General features: G+C 33.2%; 1 protein-coding gene across 1 annotated transcript; it reads right to left on the bottom strand.

Moving 5' to 3' along the window:
• Positions 1–6,195: 6,195 nt before the first annotated feature.
• Positions 6,196–8,828, bottom strand: LOC114181532 (ribosomal RNA-processing protein 8). The gene is made up of 9 exons (XM_028068006.1): positions 8,615–8,828; positions 8,465–8,526; positions 8,299–8,350; positions 7,564–7,678; positions 7,374–7,468; positions 6,881–6,987; positions 6,678–6,792; positions 6,519–6,563; positions 6,196–6,409 (listed from the first exon to the last, which is right to left on the bottom strand). Exons 1-9 carry the CDS (start codon positions 8,735–8,737, stop codon positions 6,338–6,340), a joined length of 786 nt encoding a protein of 261 aa, XP_027923807.1. The 5' UTR covers positions 8,738–8,828; the 3' UTR covers positions 6,196–6,337.
• Positions 8,829–17,847: the final 9,019 nt, after the last annotated feature.

Here is a 17,847-nt window from a genome sequence, read left to right as displayed (position 1 = left end):
TTATTATTATTATTATTATTATTATTATTATTATTATTATTATTATTATAAAGTTATGCGTATATAAAAATAAGAGTGTGTAATGTTAAATTAAAAAATATAAATAATAGTTAAAAATATAAATAATAGTTTTAATATACTTGAATTTGAAATTTGTCTAAACAAACACCTCTGAAAAATACTAAAATACCTCATTTCCAATCATTAACACCTATCTATTTTACAGGTTTTTTCGTCAATTATACCTGTTTTAAAGATGTTTTTTCGTCTTTGATCTGTGATTAATTATTGCTTTAACCCTTCTGTCAACCTCCTTCTCGTTTGAGCATTTGAGTTAAATAATCATTTGGACTTTCCCGCGCTTTTGAGATTGGTGGAAAGAGGGAGTACTCTGAGTTGAGTTGATGGATGTTACATTCATTAATAAACGTTACGTCAGTTTCATATGTTCATCAATCTTGAGCGCCAACCTTTATTTTGAAAGACCATATTATGAATTATCGTGAATGAATAATTGTGGGAAAAATCAAACCTTTTTGGTTAGCTACCCACCATGAAGTTGGTCATTTCTATAATCCATAGCTCTCAACAAATGGATCCACTTTCCAACACCGAAGAAGTAATTGAACTCCATACAAGCACATGAAGATCCTTTCTGGTGGAGCAACCGAGTGATGGGTTTTCTTCTTCCTGTTAAGCTTTATTTTAGTTTTAGGTTTTGTTTTCCTATTTGAACTTATTTCATGGTTTTTTATGTCTTTTTTTTATGAAGTTCTACATATCAAAGAGAGTTATGATATATAACGAGGATGACGAAGACAATGATAGGCGTTGGCTCCGGTGATGGTGGTGTTTGGGATCGTGTTATCGTTTCTCTTTGTTAGTTTGTTTCTTCCTTTTAATCTTCTATTGCTCTCTTCTTTTGGTGGTTTTCAATTTTTTTTCTTCTAGGATTTTGTTGATATGTTGTTGATAAATGGTAAGTTGAGGATTTGTTTGGTTCTGCAAAGTTGATTTTGCAGATTTAGTGGTATTTGAATATTGGTTTATGAGATTTATTTTTACTTTTTACTTTTCTCATTTAAATTTTTTTACGAAAGAAAAGGAACATGTATGTTAGGAATAGAAAAGTTTTTACCCACATGTTGTTTGTGTTTGATCAGGGTTCCAATGGCCAGATTGAGTCTACTGGGGCATTACAGATGATGGTTTGGTAATGACTTTTGAAAATCTAGAACTTATAAAAGCAAGTTGTGCTAAATCATTAGCGTTGTTTCCAACTGGTATGTAAATGTGATTTATCTTTACCTTTGCAATATCTAATTTTGTAATTTAGCAATTGGAAAAATTATAACTTACGAATGATTATGTAATGTTAGAACATTGATTCTAAACTACTATTGAGATTACATATTTTTGTCAATGTAATACACTTATAACACATAATTGTGGCTAGAATTGTAGGATGTATGTTTCATAGTGAACATGGTCTGATAAACTTTAAACATCCAACGAGGAAGATGAAAGCAATGCCAAGAATTGATAGAAGAAGGTTATGTATGGGGCTAACTTCAATGTTGACTCTCAATGATGTCGCGTGTTGAACTTGGATGATAAGCTAACTGGATTACTTGGGGCTAATAACAAACCAGGTTGCATTGTTAAACATGACTACGGTAGTTTCTTTCTTATATGAATAACACGAGATTTTAGTTTTTCACTTTGAAACTATCAGGCGAGTATTTGTTTTCGTTGTATGTTGTTAATGTTTCTTCACAAAATTAAGTGTAGCCTTAGACTTTAAAAGTTGTATTGCATCTTCTATTCTTATTATGTGGTGAAGGAGAGAAAGATTTCATGAAGGAAGAAAGCATTGGTTTGTTGGGAGCATTCCAGAATTATGTTGTGATTCATGACCCCAAATGACATACAATCCCCCAACCATGCATTGCTTCAATCTGCTACTTCTTCTGAAGTTAAACGTAGTGTATTTTAAACCAAAGGCACCCCTTTATCCCCTTGATCTATGCAAATAAATAAAATAAGAAATGTGACATAAATGGTCACTTTTGCTTTTTTTGGATATAGTTGGTATTGTTCTCATTAATTGAAAAGTTTATCTTTAGAAGCATGAATAACAAAGTATGTGAATTGTTTAGAGTGGTGGGTCGATGGTCCTCCAGTTTTCACTCTTGCTCAGAATGGCTTAGTGATTGTTTTAAATGCATGGTTAGGATGGTGAATCAGGTTAGTTGTGTTATCAAAAATTGTTGAACATTGCTTCTATTTAATTTCATCTTGATTAGGTGTGATCATAATTGCTGGAGGAGGGTTCTTAGAACAGTCGGCCTCAAAGGATGTCCTTAGGGTTCTCAGGTTTTCTTAAACTTATGTGTTAGAGGTACCAAAAACTAATGTAGACATTTTTAGTCATATATTGAATTTTATTTCATTATAGAGATAATTCTCTTTGTTCTTGGCTTAGGCTTCCGGTTCTTATCAAATATTAACATCTTTGTAGCGAATCTTCACTTGACTTATCAATATGCTAGATTGTGGCGTCCTCCATATCTATCTTATTTCACGTTCTTCTCTGATTTATTAATGTCGTGCCTCTTGAGAATTTAAATTCAGAAACAATCATACTTTTTTCTGTATAAGATCGTATCATTAACATTATTATTATTATTATTATTATTATTATTATTATTATTATTATTATTATTATTATTATTATTATTTTTAGTTTAAATATTTTTATAAGTCGCCAATCTGAATTGATATGAGAAGTTAAATTTTTAGCTTAAACTTTGTATTTGACAACTACATTTTAACATTAATTTCATGTTGTATTTATTTTGTACGAGACTATATTATACAATATTCTTACAATTTTTTTTATGTTTCATTGTTACTTAAAATGAAACTACTATGATTAAAATTTAATTATGAATAGAATTTTGAAAATGTGGAGAATACCTTTCTAAACATTTTTTTTTCTGTAATTATTAAAATTTATTTAAAATATGGAGAACATCTTTACAATTTTATCTATTAAAGATAAGTTGTTTCATCCTCAAATTTATCCTTAAAAAAAACATCGGTAACCACTAATTTTATTTATTAAAATATTTTTTTTTATTTTATAGTTTTTATTGGTTAAAATAATTATATTTTTATTATAATAATCACGCCAATTATTATACTCAATAGGATAACTTTTACATCTCAAAAACATTTAATTTCTAATTGCAATAAATATTCGATTATTCATTTATCCCAACATTACGTGAAACATTTTTTTTAAATTTATAATCATGCATATTATTATATTAATCTACATATAAAAATAGTTTAATCTATATTACAATATACTAGCATAATTATTTAATTATTTTTTATTACCATTAGTATTAATATATTTTTTATTTTTTATATTTTTATTTTATCTATTATTATTTATTCAATATCGAAAACAAAATTAATTATTATAATACCTTCATAGGAACCATATCATCTCACAATATGTTTGTATTTTTTCATTTTTCTTTACCTTGTGTTTGGATGGAGCATTTCAACAATGCTTAGAAATTGAAATGTTTTGTATTTGAATTGCTTGTAATTAAATTTCATTCATTTTTTAAATAACTTGTTTGGATAAGGAAATTAAAATACCTGACATTTCAATTTCTTGTTTGAAAAAAAAATTGAATTTATTGTGAAATAAAATTTAATTTTAACAGTATTTATTTTACGCTTAATTATGTTTTGAGTTCATGATAAATTTGGAAACATGCTCGACAACCCAGATGGGTCGGGCAGACCCAACTACGCAACCGGATTGGTTAGACCCGACGACCCACCTGAGCTGGATCGACTGGGAAGCCCAAACAGGCTGGGTGGCCTGACGATTTAGAGGCCTGACGGCCCATACTGCACGATTGTGCCATCAAGTTCGTCAACATGGCCCGGTCCAACCCGTCTAGGTCATTGGCCCAATGCTCCAGACGGGTCCAACGACCTAAACGGGCCCGATGATCAAGACGGACCCAACGACTTAGATGGGCCGGAAGACATGGACGGGTCCGACGAGTTGGACGAGCCCGACAATCTGGACAGGGCCGAATACCCAGACGGGTTCAACGACCCAGACGGGTTCAACGACCCAGACAGGCCTGTACACCCAGACGGGCCCAAAGACCTGGACGGGTCCGACGACTAGGATGAGCTCGAGGACCCAAACGGGCCTGACAACTCGGATGGGCCCAATGACTTGGACACGTCCGACGACTCGAACAAGCTCGACAACCTAGACAGGCCCGAGACTCGAACGGGCCCGACAACTAGTACGGGCCCATTTAAACCGTCAGGTCCATCCGAGTCATCGGTACCGTCTGGATAGTCGGGCCCGTACGAGTCGTTGGGCTCGTTTGGATCGTCGGGACCGTTCGGGTCATCGGGCCCGTCCGGGTTATCAGGCTCGTTCGGGTGGTCGGGCCTGTCCGCATTGTCCCGCACTTCCAGGTCGTCGGGCATGTCCGAGTCGTCGGGCTCGTCCCGGTTGTCGGGCCCAATGATTTGGAAGGGCTAGTTTGGGTCGTCAGGCTCGTTTGGGTCGTCGGGTCCGTCCAGGTCATCGGGCTCGTCTGGGTTGTTTGGCCCGTCTAGGTCAGGCCCGTCCGGGTCATCGGGCCCGTCTGGATCGTCGGGCTTGTTTGGGTCGTCAGAACTATTTGGGTCATCAGGCCCGTCTGGTTCGTCTTGGCATCTCCGGGTCGTCGGGCCCATGCGGGTGGTCGGGCTCGTCCGGGTCGTCGGGACCGTTCGGGTTGTCGGTCCCGTTCGGATCGTCGGGTACGTCCTAGTCGTCGTGCCCGTCCAGATTGTCTAGAATGTGAGGTTGAGTGAGAAGAATTTCAAATTCAACCTATTTTGAGGGTATTTGAATTTCTACTAATTTAGCTAATTGAAATCCTTCAAAAAAATTGCTTGCATTTGAAATGCTTTTTAATTTCTCTATCCAAACAAAGTATTTCATTACAAAGAAATCTAAATTCTTCAAAAAAATGAATTGTTTTATTAAAATACTCTGTCCAAACACACTCTTAAGGTAATTATTCATATGTGGACAATACTTTTGCACGGGACCAAAGTTCATAATATACCTACATTTTATTTTAACAATGATATGTACATATGCATTTTATTTTAATATAATATATAACTACTAACTCTAATCATAAATCATGTGTGTACACATCAAACAATTAACTCAGAGTCATGTTAAATTTTTAATAAAATTACATTTTACAATATATTTGCATTTTATTCATATTTGTATGTTACTTTTTATTTAAAATAATTTAAGTTTAACTTCTTTTTTATCCCATAAGTCGATACCTTCCAATATTATTTCTCTTTTAACCTCACTGTATATAGATTTGCTTTTGTATACTCTTAATTAATTCGTTATAAAAAATAATAGTAATTAATTAATTAATTTTTATTTTATTTTTTAAATATCATATATAATTATAATTATAAAATATAATAATATAATAAATAATTTACTCAAATATAACAATAAAAATATTATTTTTCTTAATCTAAATTATAAAAAAAAATACCCGTGCACGGGTCTCATACTGGTATTTAAATAAAAAAATTGACATTGCAGCTGTTATTAATTAAAATTATTTGTAGATTATTATTAAGCTAAATTCGATTCATGTATTAAATGTGCATTATTAATATCAATGTTAAAAATATTATGATAAACATTGTTATGAATTTAAAGATTTGATCATTATTATCAAATTACATTTTATAGGTTAATTACAAATAATTTTTTATTTAAGCTAAATTAAATTACTTGACTACGTGTCATTTTTAACCTGATATCAAGTAAGTTGTTTTGTGTTATGCATATATGGTTAAGCTTTTTCATACTAAAAATTGTTTTTCTTTATTGGAAGTTGTTTTCATTTACATAATATTTATTTTCCTACTGATACGCAGATGTAATAACAGAATCGGGTAGTGGAGGTGCAACATGCATGAAAAATGCAAAATGTAGAAATTATGGGAAAAAGTGTAATATATTATGTGTTCTAAACATAAAAATATATTTGCAAACTATATTTATGTTTAACAAATAACTAATTTATACATTTATTCATAAAAATAAAAGTTAGAGAATTGTAATAATAATTGTTTATTACGTTTAAAACTATAAAAAATGGTACATATGCTAACATTAAAAAAGATGAACGATTTATAACTCATACAGATAACATTTGAGTACATCATAGAAAAGGAAAAAATAAATGTTATAACATCATCGACGCTTGTACAAACAAGGTTTAAGTATTGGCCATTCTATCTCCTTCCTCTTAGAAGTTTGTTTTTCCTACACACATAACGGTAGGCTGAATCAGCAGTGAGGATTATATGCTGCAGATATAAAGAACAAAAGAGCAAAAAAGATGAAAACATGTTCACTGCAATTTGCTGCATACCTTTTTGGTAAAGTAAAACAAAATAAACATTTTATTTGAGAAGTCCTGCAAGGGTGTAAACAAGTTAGCAAAACTCAAATCCAAGTTCATTGCAATAAACCCTAAATTTTAGACCCTAAACCCAAGTTAATTGCAGTAACAAAATGAACATATCCACACCTTCTTTGCAGAGTTGAAACCTAGCTCAGAAATAGCATTTGAAAACTTTTCAGGGTCTGCTCCTCCAGTATTTGGATCAAACCTACTCTTAACTTCTGCTATCAAAAGCCAGCCACTGTTAAAAGAAAACTATACAAATCAGATTCTCAGTAGGGATGCAATGTGCACCAAGAGAAGTTAAGATCATACAAAAGGAAACAAACCCTGGCTTTAGCACCCTATTTGATTCTTCAATGTAACTTTGGTAGTTGGTTCCCATCAATGAAAGACAGAACACAGCAACGTTAACAGATGCGGAGGCAATGGGAGTCTGCCAATATTTCACAAAAGCACTTATAAGTAATCTGGTTTATAAACTTCAAATAAGTGCTTTGAGACCGTTCTCACTTAAGGACTCTATTTCATTTATTTTGAAACTAACAAAAAATGCAAGAAGCCTGACCAGTTGCATTTTCTTTGCAATTTTACCAATAATAATAGCATATCATATTATATTATAAAAATATCAATGATCACATCATGTTTATTCTCCAAATAAATGAAATGAATGCCAAAAATTGATCAATGCTATGAAGGTCACAAACTGACTTTTGACATAACTATGATGACAAGGATATATGACAGATAAAACTACTACTGTCTAATGCTATAAAAGTAACTTCCAATGTGTACAGGCTTACAAGAAGGAAAACATACATTTGCCATGTCACAAGCAATTACATTTGGATCGTTGGAGACAAGATCCAGAGAGAAGACTTTATTCTTAACACTTTTAGCAATGAGTGCTTCCCCTGGAATAGAAACATGAAGTCACTAAAAATGACTAAAAGAACTTAGGTATCAGGTAAAAGTTAAAATTTGCTATAAGATCAGAGTAACCTCTCACCACAACCAAAATCAGCAATAACAAAAGAAGGGCTCTGTTTTTTCAGCCACTTGATAATTACATTAACCGGCTGTTCAGGCCAATTTGACATCTGCGATTTGTATCCTGCATGATACTAGCCAGATAAATGAAAGATAAATTGAGACAGACAATAAGAATGGACTAAGAAACCATTAAATCCATGCCAGAAAAATTGAAACAAGTTTCAAGGATAAGACTAAAAAAAAGAGGTTATGGACTCCAATCACTAGTCTAGCAAAAACATGACTCAAAAAATTAATTTCTCTGTGAATTTCAAATTCAACCAAAACCCCTCCCTTCTTTGACTCTACACACACCTCTTTTTAATTTATATAATAATAAACACAGCATACTGCTCCCACTAACAGAAATCACTACTTATTTCAAGAACTACAAGGACTGTGCAAGGCCAATGTAATGTAATCGGTCAAAGTTTGAATAAACCTCAAGGAAAGTGAGTTCACAACATACATTTGTGTACTTTAAACAAAAAATAGAGGTCATTAAATTTCTAGAGTCTAAAATTGTCACAACCTTTCAGTATAGTGTTGTTCCATTGATCAAACAAGCTATCCCTTTTGAAGGCTAGGGCCTAGCCTTAGATTCAACAAGGTGATAAGTAAAGACAGCAACCAAAGTTGGTTCAATTACACAAGAAATCATGAGTTTTTTTTTTTTTTTATCTAAAGAATGTAAATTAAAACAAACCCTTACCATGTCAAATAGCGATGGTTCTTCCTTGAAATAATCTAGAGCCTCCTTCCCACTGAAAAGACATGACACAACATAACAAACCACATATAACAAAGAATCTAAATTTGAAATGCAGAAATCAGAGAACAAAATAAAACATGCGAGCAGATAACATGACATAACATACGTGCAAGTGTAGAGCTTCTCGTTAATCATCCTGAAATGCCCACCAGACAACCTCGCTCGCATCTGGGACAAAACAAAACTTTCTCATCAAACCCAGAAAAAAAAAACATAAATTTACAAATACAATGTTGTGTTTTTGGTTATTCAGTACCTTTTCCAGAAAAGTGGAGGGTTCCTTCAACTTTGTGCGCTTCGCAGAAGGGGAAGGAATAGCCGGTTGCTCCTCCTTACCCTTTTTGCCTCCGCGTCTCTTTCGTTTCTTACTCTCACCCATTGTTGAGATTTTGATTTTGCTCTGCAAATCCTTCTTCTGTGCCTTTTTCTCTGCTCACCACACTGGTGCTAGGGTTCTTTGATTGAAAATAAAAAATTATTATCTTTTATTAAAAATAAAAGTTGCATGACTTATTATCACTACCAAATCTGTTCTTTTTTTCACTTAATTTTGTTAATGATAGAAGTATATATTTACTGTAGAAAAAAATTATGTCATGCATTATCTTCAAAATTTATTTATTTTATCTATATCTTAACAATTTTTAATTTATAAAAATATAACTATAATGGAAAACATTTTTTTATAATAAAATGTATACCTAATTAAATTAATGAATTAAACCTTTTAAATAAAACCAATATTGATTTTGTGATTTTTATAATTTTTATATCACAATTTTATAACAACTTATTGGAAAAAAAAAAACTAAAATCAGGTTAAACATAAATTGATTAAATAAATCAATAAGTCTTTGAAATTATCTTTATTCATATATTATTGAAATAAAATTATAATATTTTAAAAATAATATATATATTCTAAAGACCTAATGTGAGTGACTAGCATAGTATAACCTATGGTAAAAGAGTAATGTGACCAATGCTATAAAGGACCATATCTTCCTCGTGATGGCAATTTTGAATCATTCTTGCAAACAATGTGACCATCATTCAATGTTTTTTTAATTCCATAAAATAAAATAAAGTTACAAGGCAATATATATTTTACTTGGCGAAAAATTCAAAAGAAATTAATTTAGTTTTCTTTGATAAGAAGTAGACAACATTCATATTTGTAAGTATTTAATATTAGATTGATAATTTAGTGGGATAAGTACGATCTTTATTAGATTTAAATAAATAAAAATGTTTGTTTGTAAAATATAAATTAATTTGATTGTAATTTTTAGAATTAAATTAAATTTTTTTTATTTTCTTTTATTTATAAAATTGGTATAAATAACAACTTTTATTTGTATTTGAATTCATTTTTAGATTAAAGTGTCAACCAGACGTAACACTGGGTGGTTATATATAAAAACAGCCCACTCCATTGTAAACACATTAGATAAAATGTTCACTTTTTTAAAAAAATAATTAAATTATATATAATATGTATTAAAATTGATAAAAAATAAATGTATATTTTTATTTCTTGTATAATGCATAATATTTAATATTAATAAATAATAAAAAATAAAAATAATTATTAAACTTTTTTATGTTTTATTGTCTTTTATGGTTTTCCACACATTGTGTCTCAGTCTTATTTGTTTTCTTTTTCTTTTTGTTTATAAAAAGAAAATTAGACACATTCATTAATTTTATTCTTATTTTTTACTTGTTTTTTTTTATTATTGAAAAAAAATAGCTCGTTTTCATCTTACTTAAAACTAAATATTTGTTTGATAGTTAGTATTATTTTTTTTATTTATTTTTTGTATATTATTGTTTATGAATATAGAAGAAAAAGTAATGTATTATGTATTTTTTTTGTAATTGATTTTTAATTGTGGCTTTATCATATATTTTTCTTTTAGTAACTCAATTTTTTATTAGATTATGATAAATTATTTTTTAATCTCCATTTTTTAGAACATGTGTAAAAACACATTTCTTTCTAAAAACAAACACCACAACCTCAATTATTTTCTTAAAACGTTTGTCTCTTCTTTTCTCTCAACTTAGTGCTTTTCCCACCTAATGCGACCTTGATTCTTCCTCTTTTCTCTTCTGATCTTCGTCTCTTCTTGAATAGAGGTTAGTTTTTTGTTCGTGGCAGAGTCCTCTGCAAATCCATCCGAACAATTTTCCCATCCGTGTTGATTTGGGGTTTTATAGCTAGGTTCTTCTTTTAGATTTTGAAATAAATATTTTATCCTGGTATTTGATTGTATCTTAATGTGTTGGCTTGATGAGTGTACTGAATTGGAGAGGTTGTGTTGTTTTTGGTTTAGGGATTTTTTGTTTTGCATGCTGAAATAAGTGAAAATATGTTATTCTAGCTTAAGCGAGAATTTATAGTTTAAGCAAGATCAATCTCGCCCAAATGAGAAAAATCTAGCTTAAGCGAGAATAGCAGAATGTCACTTTTCTCTCTGTTCGAGTTCTAGCTTAAACGAGAATTTCTATCTTAAGGAAGAACAGTTTCGCCCAAGCGAGAAAAATCTATCTTAAGCGAGAATGCTGCAGAATTTTAAATCCTTATTTTTAACCTGTGATTAACTAAGTAAATTTTTAAAATATGATGTATGAAGCTATGTATGGATGATGTTGGTATTTTGATAATTGACTTGGTATGTTTTTGTAAAATATGTGATTGTTTTGATGTTTGCAACTTGAGATGGAATTATTGATATGTGAATATGAAAATATGATTAAGGATGTATATGATTGGGAAAGTATTGCATATGTTTGATGTAATTCCATGGGTCTCATGGAGAGATTTTATGGTGGTGTTAATTTAGTGTATGCATCGGACTATAGATTTGAGTAATGTGATATCATGAAACTCTAATGATCATTCACACTCAAATAGAGTAAATGGTTTATGTGGTGAGAGTAGTAGGAAGTCCTAGTCTAAGGCAGGATAATGGCCTTAGATGATTATAGACTAACCTTGTGTGTGGTAGGGTGAAACCCATTGGCAATGGCTCTACAAAGCAGTAGAGGCCATCACAAGTGCAAGTCTCTAGTAATCCAATTCTAAATGCATGTATTCGGATAATCGAGTTTAGTGTTAACTATTTATGTGCAGTGATGTAAATTAATTCTAGTTACCCATGTATGAATTATAATTGATATGATTTAAATGGTCTTAGGACAACTATTTTGCATACTAGCTTACCCTTGCACTCTGTGATTTTGTATTGTTTTCTTTTGCGATGATCATCATTTTGGTGAGAACAAATGAAGACGCAGGTTTAGAGGCACTTCTAATGGATGAGGAGTTTGTAGTTAGAGTCATGAGATTAGTACGTTTAGTATAGGAATACCTTTAAAGGTTTGGTGTTGTTGTATAAATAGTATATTTTTATAGTCTGAACTCTTAAAGGACTGTATAATTATACTTATATTCAGTTAATCTGTCTTTGAATATTGTTGTGAAATGTCTTATTTATTAGTTTTATATTAGTAAAATGGGATGTTTCAATTAATGGTATCAGAGCCTGCTTCATCCCTAGGATGACTTGAGAGTTGTGGGTTTGTCATGTCTAGTTTGTTTAAGAGTTCAAGTTTAGTGGAGTTTGTTTGTGAAACTGGAAGTATTAAGAATAGAAAATGTCTTTGTAGAATAATGAGGGTGCACACTCATGATTATAGAAGATGTAGTTTTCCTTTCTTAATTCTAAAGGTTTGGCGAAAGGAGAATAGAGTTATAGTTTGAATTTTGTCTTTTATACCTTTTGATGTCTGTAGTGGTAGGGGAATACAAATTCAAGGTCAAACTTGACCTATTTAGCTTTGCAAGGGTGTGGAAATGCCTTTAAGACAATTCATTTCCTTAAAGATGTGAACATGTAGAATGTTGTATATCGATGAACGAGGAAACTAAGTTGGAGTTTAGAAGCAACGCTTTGGATTGAGGGATCTTCAAGAACGAGTTCTTGGGACAAATACCACAAGTTTGCAAGAGGAGTTGAATTCAGAGGTTAGAATCATGGAAGATATCGGTGAACACTTGGATAACAAGGTTTGATAAATCAACTTGATTCTACATTCTGGCAATGTTGATGTTTAAAGTGGAAGGTTGTGGAAGGTTCGAGGTTAAAGCTAAAAAGGTTAGAGCAATGAAGGGTATAAGGAAGGCAAATCTCAAGTGGGAGGTTATGTTAAGGCAGAACTTGGAAGATTAGTCAAGCAAGGTAATGTTTATGAGTAAAAGGGAAAAAGCAATCATGTGATGAAAAATAAGTATATTAAGGTTTTATATTAAGGTTTTATACCAAATCAACAATAGTAGGAGGTTGTTCAATCTTCTCAGCAATAACAACAATTTAAGTCAAGAGTAGAAAGGATGCTCTAAGTAAGGTGGCTCACATGAAAGAAAGGTTTGACCTTGGATATGAGATGGAAGGTTTCCGCGTACCAAAAGGAGAGACACATCTTTAAAGATTATTCTTGTAGGGAAGAACAACAAGTGATGTCAGAGCACAGTGAAGGAGGAAAGGGAAAGAAAAGTATTGAGTAGCCAAAAAGGATGTTCGTCATAGCTGGTGCTAATATGGTTAGAATGAAGGGTCTAATTCAAAGATATTGTTTATAAAGGTGGTGCTTGAACTAAGGATTTTGGTTCCATTTGGGGTCATATACGCCTTGGTGTCACCAGTATGGTGGGTGAGTCATGGTTGTATGCAAGAGGGAGTTGAAGTTGAGATGGTGGTTTCTCTGCAGTTGTAGCCAAGTGAAGTCTGCTTAGGTGTGTGGTATGTCTTGTGGTGATCAAAGGATTCAAATTCAAAGTCGATTTGAATTGTTTACTTTGTAAGGTTGGGATATCATATCAAGGATAATTGGTTGTTTTTCAAATCTCATTCCTATGGGATGTGATACCGAACGAAATGGTGTTTTTTGATTTAAGGAGATAAGATAGTGGTTGTGTATCAAGTAAGGAACAAGCTGAAAGGTAGGGTTAGAGTGACATGTGAACTAGGGATTTTTGACAAAGGCAAGTGAAGAATAGATGCAAAGGATCTCAGTTATGGAAGAGTTTCTAGACGTGTTTCCAAAGCAGGTATTAGAATTTCCACCTAGGAGAGGTGGGGTTCATTATTGTATCAATGTCTGAAGCATAACTAATGCCAATAGTTCCTAATGGGATGGTTCCTGCTGAGAGTGTTATCTTAAAGAAATAGGTGGAGGAGTTGTTAGAGATGTAGCGGTGTAGACTTAGTGGAATCACTGGAATAATTGCAAGTTTGGTGGATCTTAAAAGAGAGATAATGGTATGTTAAACCATTCAAGGGTAAGTGTTGGATAAGGGAGTGGTGACTTTTGTAAGACCCGTGAAAATTAATTAATTAATGCGGGTAGTGGTAGTCTTTATGGAATTAAATGTTAATGGGGTGATGTGAAAAAGTACTAGCTCAAATGGTTGAGAGTACTTGATTGTGTGAGAGGACTTGGGTTCGAGTCTTATGTATGCCTTTTGGGTGTTATTCGATTTAGTATTATTTTGGTACTATATTGTGACTAGGGAGTGGTGTTATAATTATATAATTATAATAATTATCACAAAATATGAGTTGGTTGGATGGTGGTGGATTGAATTATCACTAGCAAGGTCACGGGTTCAAACTTGGATGAGCACAAATTATATCTTAATTTTTTGGTAGAATTAGCTTTGGCTTGGAATGCGAAAGCACAAAAGTAAACCTAGCAGAGGAGTAGCCAAGGGGGGTTGGAAAAATAGAATAAAACTGAAATTTAGTTTTTAAACCATTAATTAAGACACATATAAGGGAAAAGAAGGGTTTTGGCACTGGTTATTTGCTCTGAGAGAAGAACGAAAATTAGATTGTGTGTGGTAAATTTTGGGTGCACAAGAGGGAATTGGGAGAAGGCTTGAGGAGCAGCATTCTTTCTTCTCAATTTTTGACTAAGAACTCCAGGTTAGGGGAGCTGAACTCGAAATTTTGGGTTAATGTTATTGTTTTGCATGATAGGGTTGTGTGGGTACCCAAATTTTTGTGCTTAATCTGATGGGAGTTGTAATTGATTATTCTGTTGCCATTGGATCAAATTTGTTTTGCAATTGTATGGAAATATTGAGGGTTTGGGTACTATAAGTGTGAATAATGCTTTAAACTGGAATGGTTGGGATTATTTTGGGTTTGAATTATGTGTACATGTTGACTGCATGATTCTCCATTGTTTTGCATGAATTGGAATGTGGTTTGGTATTGGTTTTGGTGAATTGTGTGCGTGAACAAAGACCAATTCTGCAAGTTTCGCCCAAGCGAGTCCATCTCGCCTAAGCGAGAGTTGCAGAACCTCGTTTCTGGTTTTAGTTCGCGCTACTCGCTCAGGCGACCAGTGTCAGTGTTGAGCGACGAAGACTCTCGCTTAGGCGAGAGTGGCTCGCCTAAGCAAGTTCGCGAGGAAGCCTGTACCATTTTGAGCGCGACTTCTTGTCCAGGCAAGAGGTTTTGAGTTCTGAGCGATGGATACTCTCGCCGAGGCGAGAGTGGCTCGCCTAAGCGAGTTCACGAAGTGGTTTGACGCAAATTCTAAGTTTAATTCTTGTTCAGGTGAATGCTGTGTGTTTTTGGGCACAAGTGTGACTCGCTCAGGCGAGAAGAGCTCGCCTAAGCGAGATGTGGTGGTGAAGTCATTGTTGAACGCTCGCTCAGGCGAGGTGGGGTGGCTTAGGCGAGGCTGACGGGCTAGCCTGGGCGAAGAGCTCTAGCTTAAGCAAGAATACACTGAGTTCATGTTTGTATGTGATGTAGGACTGTTTGATTGTGAGTTTCTAAAGTATAGGAATTATATGCTTGTGTTTGTGTTGTTTGGGCTTGAAGGACTAAGTCTAATATCGGTCTGGGATGTGCTTAATGGTTGGACGCATGATGGGCATGGAACTGTGTAGTTCTCGTCGGCTGCTAAGTGGCAAGGAGTCCTTAGTATGGTGATTACATGTGTCGGACGCACGATGGGCAAGGAACTGTTAGGTTCCCGTCGGCTGCTATTGGGCGAGGAGTCCATAGTATGGTGATTGCGTGCGTGCCAGGGTCCAAACTAAGAAGGCTTGGATGTTTTACTACAGACGAGGAGTGTGTGGGGGCTGGACTATAAGCGAGATAGGCTCGTAGGGTTGGACCACGAAAGGGTTAGTTTCGTGGGAGCACGGTAAAGTCCCAAGACCTAGTTCATGCATATGACTCTTGAAGGACTATGAGATCAAGGATGGGTAATTTGAAAATAATGAAATACCTTATTGATGTTATTTTCTTTGGGATGGAGGACATATTTATTTCATGTATATATATATATATATATATATGTGTGTGTGTGTGTGTGTGTGTGCATAGCTCACCCTATCTGTATGTGTATGGCGATGATCGGTTAACTTGTTATTCGGGAGCAGATGTTTTGACGGGTGAGCTAGGAGATGCTTAGAGGCAGAGCGCAGGGGCGACCTAGGGCTTTTGAAAAGATTTTCCTTTAAAGAATTTTGATGAAATTTTTAATTATGTGGAACTATGGTAGATTTTGTAATAAAGAAATTGCATACACTTGAACTATGATACAGTTAAAGTTTTGTTTTAATTTTCCTGCGTTGTGGGAATATGTGATTATAAATGAGGTTTTATTAATATTATTGTGTTTTATTTTATTTTATTTATTCATTTGTATTTACTTGAAAGTAATATTCCTTAGGGATGTTACAACTTTTCAGACCTATGATTCTAAAGAGTGTAGACAATATGGGGGAAATAAAATGTTAAGGCTATCAATGAAAAATGGGAGTTTCAAAGGTTTCGCGGGTTTTATAGAAGTTTTGAGGGAGGTTTCTCAAAGGTGGTTGTTTCCTTGTCAAGTAGACATGAAAGGAGCATCCTTTTGAGTAAACAAAGAAGTGAGTATGTGTATGGATAAGAGTAGCACAGTGGAATGGTGGTAAGTGATGTTTATCAATCTAGGACGTGTATGAGAAGAGTTATCGTAGTCATGATCTGGTGGTTGATGTGGTGAGGAGTTCTCTAAAAATAACAAAAATGTCATTCTTATGAGGATTAGTTAAAGGTAACTAGTGATCATGTAGAGGTAAAAATGTAGAGTTGAATAAGAGGTAATGGACATGAGAAGTAAAAGGTGATCTGAGCTATAATTTCAAGTTGGGGTGTCAACTAGAGTTGTCAATTTAGTCCAACTCACAGGGCTTGGCCCTATCCCATGTGGACTGGGGCCAAAAAAGCCCACATAACCAAAAAACCACCCTATTAAAAAGCCCACATGGCCAAAAATCCCACAAAAATCCTGTGGGCCAAGGCCAGTCCATGGGCTTTTCTCCAAACATGAAAAAAAAAATATATGACAAAAATTCACAACTTCCAGACCCCAATTAATTGTACCAGTCATTGTAAAAGAAATAAAAACATCACTCACTAAAAAATGTACATAAATCAAATAAAACTCATTCCAAAAAGAGATGTGACTTCATACAACACATTCATAACCCCATCATTCATGCATTCCCAATCAAGAATCACCTTATATCAATAAATGAAGGCACCACTACCAGAAAATAAAATAAAATACACTTACTCACCCTGCACCCAAAGTCCAACAGGAGCAATACCACATTTCATAAATAAAGTATTAAATTAACTTCTTTGATGTACACAAGTTCTTGAGAAGTAATCAAGTCCCAAAATGCATTCCAACTATGACTAACCTAAAATTGCATTAAAAGTTTAAAGTTTAAACCTATAAAATCAAGTACTGGAACACATGTTTCCCATTCTGAATTTTGATTTGTCCTGGAACAACAAAAGAAGATAAACTTCAGTTTGAGTATATAAGCAAGCTCGGCCAAAGAAAATTATTTAAAAGGATCCAGCAAAATTTCATTGTTTGACAACACATGGCTCAAAGACTTTGCTTTTTCATCCAAAACTTTCATTTTTTAAGATTTTACGTACAACCTTTTAATGATTCCCTCATGGCTCAAATAGAAGCTAAAATCATGTTCATGTGAAGTAATAATTGAACCTGTCAATCTTCAACATCTTCAAGAACTTTAGACTCATCAGTGATTCTCTCATGTCCAAAAATATCATGCACAACTTCATATATCTCAAAAACAATTGATAGCAGTGGCGGATCTTGACAAAAAGTGTTGGAGGGCCAAAGTAATATAATTTTGAGATCATTAGATTCGATAATTAGTATAATGCTTCAAAAAATGACTTATTAGTATAGTACTTCAACATATGTGAAGAGGTAGAATCTATCTTGTTTTAGTCAATAATTTCCTTTTCATCACTCTTAAACGATTCATTTATTCTTCCATTCTTTATCAATATACCTTTTTTGTAAACAATACTAAAAAATAATTGATCATAATCTAATAAAAAATTAAGACACGTAATTATTAAAACAAAA

Source organism: Vigna unguiculata, chromosome 4 (genome assembly GCF_004118075.2).
Source record: "Vigna unguiculata cultivar IT97K-499-35 chromosome 4, ASM411807v1, whole genome shotgun sequence".
Taxonomy (NCBI): domain Eukaryota; kingdom Viridiplantae; phylum Streptophyta; class Magnoliopsida; order Fabales; family Fabaceae; genus Vigna; species Vigna unguiculata.
The sequence above is the reverse complement of the archived record's forward strand: the minus strand, read 5'-3'. Positions and strand labels throughout refer to the sequence as shown.

Excerpts from the sequence above, each read along its gene's own strand:
- LOC114181532 (XM_028068006.1), bottom strand. The coding sequence starts at position 8,737 with ATGGGTGAGAGTAAGAAACGAAAGAGACGCGGAGGCAAAAAGGGTAAG. Across the intron at positions 6,793-6,880 it reads AATAGGGTGCTAAAGCCAGG|TGGCTGGCTTTTGATAGCAG; the intron begins GTTTGTTTCCTT and ends TTCTTTTAACAG. Across the intron at positions 6,410-6,518 it reads TGTTTTACTTTACCAAAAAG|GAAAAACAAACTTCTAAGAG; the intron begins GTATGCAGCAAA and ends TTATGTGTGTAG.